Here is an 8,814-nt window from a genome sequence, read left to right on the forward strand (position 1 = left end):
CTGACGTTTCGGAAGGGTCCCGACCTGAAACGTCAGCTTTCCTGCTCCTCTGATGCTGCCTGGCCTGCTGTGTTTCTCCAGCTCCACACCTTGTTATCTCAGACTCCAGCATCGGCAGTTCCTTCTGTCTCTCCTGTCATTTTGCTGTGTGTCTCAGGATGTGCAGATATCTCCTGTGTGTGCGTGGTACTTGTACTTCCTGGCAATAAAGGCTGAGTAGTATGGATATGCAACCAGTCTTCACCCAGTCTCCCCATCTGCTCCATCGGATAAGTTTGGGTCAAGCTTGGGTCAAGATGTCAACTTTGCCTCCTTGTTCAGACAAAGAGTAATCTTGAAAGGATGGTGACGTTTACATCCTGAAAACCTAAGATCAGAACAGGTCAAGTGATTTTTAGGCTTTTTTCACCTGTACCAGCTTTGTAATATATTTAAACAAACCATTTGTATCAGAGTCATACAGTCACACAGCATGGAAACAGACCCTTCGGTCCAACCAGTCCATGCCGACCATAATCCCAAACTAAACTGGTCCCACCTGCCTGCGCTTCGCCCATATCCCTCCAAACATTTCTTATTCATGTGCTTATCCAAAAGTCTCTTAAATGTTATAACTGTACCCGCATCCACCACTTCCTCTGGAAGTTCATGCTACACACGAACCACTCTCTGTGTGAAAATGTTGCCCCTCATGTCTTTTTTAAATCTTTCTCCTCTCACCTTCAAAATATGTCCCCACCCCACCGTCTTGAAATCTCCCACCCTGGGGAAAAGACACGAAAAGACACCTGCCATTCACATTAACTATACCCCTCAGGATTTCATAAGCCTCTACAAGGCCAAGAAAGAAATCCCAGTCTCAGAACAATCCAGAGGACTCTTAAACCAGCGAAACCAAGAGATCGATCATTCCCAACCTTCCTCCAGTTCCAGCACTCACACCCTCAGCTCGGAGTAAATAATTAGAAAGGTCAACTCCCCTGAGGTAGTCTCTCATCTATTCCACCTTGATATTTAGACCAGGAATTCATCAACATTTTCTAACCAAAACAGAAGTTGCTGGAAAAACTCAGCAGGTCTGGCAGCATCTGAGAAGAAAAAAAATCAGAGTTAACATTTCAGAACCAGTGACCCTTCCTCAGAACCAGAAGGATCACCAGACCCGAAACGTTAACTCTTATTTTTTTCCTTCACAGACGCTGCCAGACCTGCTGAGCTTTTCCAGAAATTTCTGTTCTTCTTCCTGACTTACAGCATTTGCAATTCCTTCGGTTAATAGTTTCTAATCGACTGGCTCAGGGATGTTAGGGCATACCTCTGGAGTAGGTGGGACTTGAATCCAGGGCTCCTGGCTCAGAGTTAGGAATCTTACCGCCACACCGCAAGACCAGCACTAGTGACATCTGTTACTGATTCTGTGTGGGAATACTTTTTGTTGATTTTGTTTTCATCTCTATGGTTCCCATCAAAAATGTTAATGGTCTTTACCAGGAGCTGACTGATTAGCATCTTGAAGATGGTTCTTGTAGTTGATTTTCCTCTTGGTCCGCAAGCTACAACCAATTCCCACTCCCCCACACCCCCCAACCCCCCCCACCCCCTCACCCAACCACCCCACACCCAACCACCCCCACATCTCATCAATCAATGAGAATTCCAAACAGAATAACAGACAGGATGCAGGCACCTGAAGTCAGAGATTTGATAAAACAGGAACTGAAGAGCAAACAGGGGGATAGATGGTGATGGAAGGTGCACCCTGTGTATTGGGTTAAGGCACGGTCAGTCACATCCGGTCAACTATTACAGGAATCCGCGTGCAATGGACTGATGAATGTTTTCCTCTTGATATCATTACACTGACTGTCAGTGCAGAGACTAAAGCTTCAATGCGGGTAATCGGAGCTTTCCCAAGATAATTAGGAAGGAATCATTTCACCTTCATTCAGCTTTCTATAACGTACATCCTCCTGCCCTCCTTCTTGTACCATCCAGTTGTTTTTTTTTAAATTAGAGTCATCATTCCATGTATTTAGAGCTGCTCTTTACAGGAGTCTCAAATCTCCTCTTTACTGGACTCATAGAGTCATAGAGATGTACAGAATGGAAACAGACCCTTTGGTCCAAGTCGTCCATGCCAATCCTATATTAATATAGCCCTATTTGCCAGCATTTGGCCCATATCCCTCTGAACCCTTTCTATTCATACACCCATCCAGATGCCTTTTAAGTATTGTCTGTACCAGCCTCCACCACTTCCTTTGGCAGTTCATTCCACACACGCACCACCCTCTGTGTGAAAAAGTTGCCCCTCAGGTCCCTTTTAAATCTTTCCCCTTTCACCTTAAACCTATGCCCTCTAGTTTTGGATTCCCCTACCCTGGGGAAAAGACCTTGCCTATTCACCCTATCCTTGCCCCTCATGATTTATAAACCTCTATAAGGTCACCCCCTCAGCCTCGGCGCTGCAGGGAAAATAGCCCCAGCCTATTCAGCCTCTCCCTGTAACACAAACCCTCCAACCCTGGCAACGTCCTTGTAAATCTTTTGTGTACCCTTTTAAGTTTAACAACGTCTTTCCTATAGCTACTTTGAACCCATGACCCCCTCAGTCTTCTTGTACTGTTTACCTTGAACCATCTGAAAGGATGGTTTGCTTTTGTGTTCTACCTAGAGTAGTGCGTTGGTTCCAACAACAACCTTAACTTATGTAGCACCTTTCATGCAGTCGAAATATTTTATTCCTACAATTAAGAAAATTCCAAGGGGAGGACCCTCATCTTTGTTTCCCTCAAAAAGTTAACGAGAGAGTGAGGAAAAAAGTGTTGGGTCAGATAACTGGTCAGAACACAAAAAACGTCAGAGACTGACTAAAATGTTAATAGGAACTAATAGAGTGTGAGGGGAAGCTAGAAATGTAACAACAAAGAGAAAGAGTTTCTATAGATACAGGAAGAGGAAGTAAAGCCAGTGTTGGTTTTTGTGGGTAAGAATGGGGAGTTGATAGTAGATAATAAAGAAATGGTGCATATAAAGAAGAAATATTTTGCTTCTGTCTTTACTACGGAGGATACATTTCAACTCCCCCTCCCATTCCTCAGACGACATGTCCATCCTAGGCCTCCTGCAATGCCACAACGATGCCACCCGAAGGTTGCAGGAACAGCACCTCATATTTCACTTGGGAACCCTGCAGCCCAATGGTATCAATGTGGACTTCACAAGCTTCAAAATCTCCCCTCCCGCTACCGCATCCCAAAACCAGCCCAGCTTGCCCCCGCCTCCCTAACCTCTCCTTCCTCCCACCTATCCCCTCCTCCCACCCCAAGCCCCATCTCCATCTCCGACCTACTATCCTCATCCCGCCCCCTTGGCCTGTCTGTCCTCCCTGGACTGACCTGTCCCCTTCCTAACTCCCCACCTACACTCACCTTTACTGGCTCCATCCCCGCCTCTTTGACCTGTCTGTCTCCTCTCCATCTATCTTCTCCTCTATCCATCTTCTATCCGCCTCCCCCTCTCTCCCTATTTATTTCAGAACCCCCTTCCCCTCCCCCATTTCTGAAGAAGGGTCGAGGCCCGAAACGTCAGCCTTCCTGCTCCTCTGATGCTGCTTGGCCTGCTGTGTTCATCCAGCTCTACACCTTGTTATGTAGGATACAAAAACATTTCAGTAATAGCTATAATTCAGGAGGTTGAAGGAAGCGAGGACCTCAATGAAATTATAATCACGAGGGAAGTAGTATTGAGCAACTTGATAGGGCTGTGGGGTGATAATTCTTCTGGGCCTGATGGACTTCATCCGAGGGTCTTATTAGAGGTGGCTAATGGGAGAGTAGGTGTGTTGGTCTTCATTTTCTAAAATGTGTTAGCTTTGCAAATGTTCCATTTGACTGGAAAGTAGCAAATAGAACCCCTGCATCCGAGAAGGGAGAGAGGAAGGAAACAGGAAGCTACAGGCCAGTAAACTTGACTTCTGTCATGGTGAATTTGTTGGAATCAAACATCAAGGAGCTCGTAGCTGGGAAATGGGAAAAAATGCTCAAGGTATTCCAGAAGAGTAAGCAGGCTTTTTGTGAAGGAGAAATCATGCTTAACCAATTTATTGAAATTCTTTGAAGGTGCAACATGTGCTGTGGGTAAGAGGAGGGGGGTGCTTGGTGTGGTGGGATTGGATTTCCAGAAGATATTTGCCAAGGCTCCACGTAAATTGTTATAGCACAAAGTAGGAGCTCACGTATTCAAATAAAATATGGTTAGAAGATTGGCTGGCTGGCAGAAAACAGAATATTCATAAATGGATCTTTTTCAAATTGGCAGGATATAACATGTAGGGTCTCAAAGAGGCCTGCGTTAGATCTTAACTTTTCACAATTCATGTCAATTACTGATGGGGGCAAGCACAGGCACATCGATCTAAACGAAAGATGGGTAGGAAAGTGCTTCTAGTGATGAGATAACAAGGATGCAGATCATTATAGAGAGGTTAAGTGACTGAGTGAAATTCAGTCAGATGGAAGTCAACATGGGAAAATTTGAAGTTACTCACTTGGTCAAGAAGAGTGAAAAAACACATTATCGGTTAAACAGTGAACGACTGCAGAATTTGAAGAGACAAAGGGATCTAAATAATCCAGTGCATGTGGATCATGGAACACTATCCTTATATAGAGAGAAAATGAATATAGAAATTTTATCTTTAAAACCAAAAGAACTACGGATACTGTAAATCAGGAACAAAAACAAAGTTGCTGGAAAAGCTCAGCAGGCCTGGCAGCATCTGTGAAGGAAAAAATAGAGTTAACGTTTCGGGTCTGGTGACCCTTCCTCAGTATAGGAATAAAGATGGTATGTTTCAGTTATACAGGACATTACTGACACCATATCTCAAAAACAATGTGCAATTTTAGTCTCCTTATTTAAGGAAGGATATAAATACATTCGAAGTGATTTAGAGGAGATTTTCTAGATTGATATTTAGAATGGGAGGGTGATCTTATGAGGAAAGATTGGATATGCTGGGCTTGTTTTCAGTAGAGTTCAGAGAGCGAAGGGTACTTTGACTGAAGTTTATAATGTCTTGAATGGTCTTGATAAGATGAGCATGGGAGGAATGTTTACTGTTGTGGGTGGCCTTGTATTGGAACTGAAAGGTGTGAGAGATGAATATTGCCTCAGTACCATGTCCTCAACATAAATATGAGGTAGTCACTAATAACTTCAGTAAGAAATAAGATGGGTAGCATGGGCTCAGCTGTTAGCCCTGATCCCTCATAACAATAAGGATCTGCATTTGATGCCATCCTCGGGTGATTGCCTGTGTGGAGTTTGCACATTTTCCTGCGTCTCCAGGTGCTCCGGTTTCCTCCCACAGTCTAAAGATGTGAGGGTTAGGTAGATTGGCCATGGGGAATATGGGGACATAGGGATAGGGTCGGTGTGAACTTGACAGGCTGAATGGCCTGCTTCCACACTGTAGAGATTGCTATGAAGCCAAGAGAGACTGGAAGAACGATGAAAATATGAAACTCATTCACATGCTATAGTCAAGCTGAATAGTACAGTGTATTTAAAGGAAAGCTAGATAAATGTATGAAGGGAAGGTGAGTTATAGAGATCCTTCGGCCCATTGTGTTCTCGCTGGTCATCAAACATCAAGTTACTCTAATCCCATTTCTCAGCACTTGGCCTGTATCCTTGTGTGCTACAATTTTCAAATGTTCATCTAAATATTTCATAGATGTTCTCACCTCTACCAACTCTTGCAGGCAGTGAGCTCCAGATATCCACCACCTTCCTCATGTCCCCTTGAAACATTGCTTCTTACTTTGTTATTGATCCCTCTACTAAAGGGAAAAATTTTAACCTAACTTCTCTATCTGTGCTCCTCAGAACTTTATGCACCTCAATCAGGTCCCTCCCCCATCCGCCCCTGCTCTGAGGAAAGCAGCCCCAAGCCTATCTAGTCTCTCTTCACAGGTGCGTCACTCCAGCCTCAGCAACATCCTTTTGTGAATCTCCTCTGCACCCTCGCTAGTGCAATCGCATCCTTCCTACAGAGTAGTGACCAGAAATGCACACAGTACTCCAGCTGTGGTCTACCTAACGTCATATACAGCTCTGTCATATTCAGAATATAATGTAACATCATAAATGGAAGGTCGCTCAGATAGAGTGAAGTGAAGGAGGATTGGCTGGAGCTTTGTATGGAACATAGCATCCAGCATGGACCAGTTGGGCTGAATGGTCACACACTGTACAGTCAATTTGATATAATAGAGACATAGAGGTCTACAGCAGAGAAAAGGGCTGTTCAGCCCATCAAGTCTACGCTAGTCAAAAGCAAACATTCTAATGCCATTGTTCCAGCACTCGGCCAAAAGCCTGTCATCGCAAACTGGCACAGTTTGAGAATAAGAGAAAACGCTAATAGCATTCACTTGTTTTTCCAGGTACTCAACCTCTTCCTTGCTTTGCTCCTGAGCTCCTTCAGCGCAGACAACCTCAGCTCTCCAGATGAGGACGGCGAGATGAACAATCTCCAGATCGCCTTCGCCCGCATCCATCGCGGCATCAGATTCATAAAGAAGGTCAGCGTGGAATCCTTCCAGAGCATCTGCAAGAGGGCTGACCCCTCCATGGAAGAGAAAGCCATGGTGGAGCTCCCAACTTACGTCTTCAATCACACCGGCACTGAGAAAGGGAAAGAGCTGGAGTACAAGGACGGGAATGGGACAGCCAGCGGTATTGGGAATAATGGCATGGCAGTAGGCAGGATGAACGAATCCATGGCCAATGATTCCAAAATGACCGAGGGCGTTCCCATAGCAGTAATTGAGCCGGAGTTAGAGTTCGTTGAAGAGGAGGAGCAAAGCACCTTCACAGAAGTGGCAGTCAACGAAGAGGTAAGAAAATGAGCCTTTCTTCAGTGGGACTGTTTGATTTCTTCAATTGGGAGAAATACAGGTGACTTTGGGTTCTGGGTTTCTGAGGCTCATCTCTTCGCCTCATGTCCATCTCTGTTGAAGATTAATTAGCAGAGGTTAATTCATTTTGACTCTTCATCAGCTCTTCCCATCTTGTGATGGGACCACAAAGATGGTAGAAATAAACCCTGGCTTTTATTGGCCAGCAATTTCTATTCCCCTGTGTTTTCTCATTGCATTTGGAATTGCGAGGGTCGGACTAATAATCTAGAATATTGAAATTCATGCAGGTTGAAAGGTTTTAAAAACTATTCACTCATGGGATGAGAGGGTCACTGGCCAGGCCAGTGTTTATTGCCCATCGCTAATTGCCCAAAGGGCATTTAAGAGTCAACCAGATTGCTGTGAGTCTAGAGTCACATGTAGGCTAGACCAGGTAAGGATGGCAGTTTCCTTCCCTAAAGGACAGCAGATGTTTTTTTTTTAATCCTAACTGACAGTTACTACTTGGCTAGGTTTTAATTATAAACTTTAATTCAACTTGCACCATGTGCTGTGGTGGGATTTGAACTTATGTCTCTAGAACATTAGCTTGAAGCTAGGAGTGACATTTCCATGGATTTTTAAAGGGAATTGGATAAGTGCCTGAAGAGAAAAGGGCTGCAGGAACATAGCGAGGAAGTGTGACCAGCTGAGTAGCTGTTGTAGAAGGCTGGCACAAATGTGATGGATCAAATGGCCTCCTTCTCTGCTGAAGCCATTCTATGATGAACTGCTTGTGGCTCCATTATTGAAGTAGGCTTATGTTGGAGCTCTGTCCGCTTTTCTTGTAGAGTAGGCTGGGTGGCCTGACGTATTCATCCCTCCTTCCTCCATCCCTTCTATTCCATTTATCCGATGGTCACACAGCTGGCCTGAGCAGCTGGGGGTCAGGAGCTGAAACCCCCAGTCGGCCGATCATTCTGAAACTCCAGTAAGTTGACCTGAAACTGACAGGCAGCTGGGGAGCAATGAGTTGGGAGGCGCTGCCAGTGTACAGATGGTAGGCACTCACCGTCAGGCAAATATTTACACACCTCCCAGCTGTGCTGAGGTCAGCAGATGTGTGCTGACAGTCAAAGCGCCACAATAGCAGAGACGCTATACACGGCTGTGATACAGCCTTATATACTGCCTTAGGTCAAACACTCAAATATTTGTGTGAGTGGATATTAATTTTCAAAGGGAAATTATTGTCAATTGACAGACTATTGGAAGGGTAATTGAATTTGTTAGTAATTAGAAGCACCCGCATGGTTATAACTGAGCTATTCATCATATCTCTTGCTACCAGCTGATTATATCTTAGTTTGAATGCAAAGTCTGGTGAGTCAGGGACTCCCTCCCTGTGTGTAGGTAAGGGTTTGGCTCAATTCCATGAAATTAGCTCTCTTTCAGACAGTTGGGCACGACTCCAAAGCAAGTGTGGACAAGCGAGGGGGCAGGTCTATGGCAGTCTGAATGGAAAGTGAATTCAGCCTATTGGAGTCTTCGGAATGACACCCTAACCGTCAAGCCAGCAGAGCTGTTTCCCTGTATTCACCCAATTATCACGGAAGGTCTCCTGCCCAAACTCCTGTCAGAGCCTGATCTCAGCTGAGGTTTTGCTGCAACTCATGGTTAATCATTAATGGAATCAAAGGTTATGGGGAAAAGGCTAGCAAGTGGAGTTGAGGATTTTCGGATCAGACATGATCTCATGGAATGGCAGAGTGGAACCAGAGGCTGTATGGCCTACTTCTACTCTTAAATCTTCAATTCTTAATATTGAGTCCACATCTATTAGTCATAGAGCCATACAAAGAACATAGAACATAGAACATTACAGCGCAGTACAGGCCCTTCGGCC

General features: G+C 44.8%; 1 protein-coding gene across 1 annotated transcript in view; it reads right to left on the bottom strand.

Annotated features, from left to right (window-relative positions):
- The window catches only part of LOC109921859 (sodium channel protein type 4 subunit alpha-like), a 1,322,739-nt gene that overhangs the window by 1,113,487 nt on the left and 200,438 nt on the right, over window positions 1-8,814 (bottom strand). Inside the window, 1 exon segment of the mRNA XM_048618339.1 lies at window positions 6,359-6,693. Within this exon segment, the coding sequence (XP_048474296.1) occupies window positions 6,359-6,693 (335 nt within the window).

Source organism: Rhincodon typus, chromosome 2, assembly GCF_021869965.1.
Source record: "Rhincodon typus isolate 14 chromosome 2, sRhiTyp1.1, whole genome shotgun sequence".
Classification (NCBI taxonomy): Eukaryota; Metazoa; Chordata; class Chondrichthyes; order Orectolobiformes; family Rhincodontidae; genus Rhincodon; species Rhincodon typus.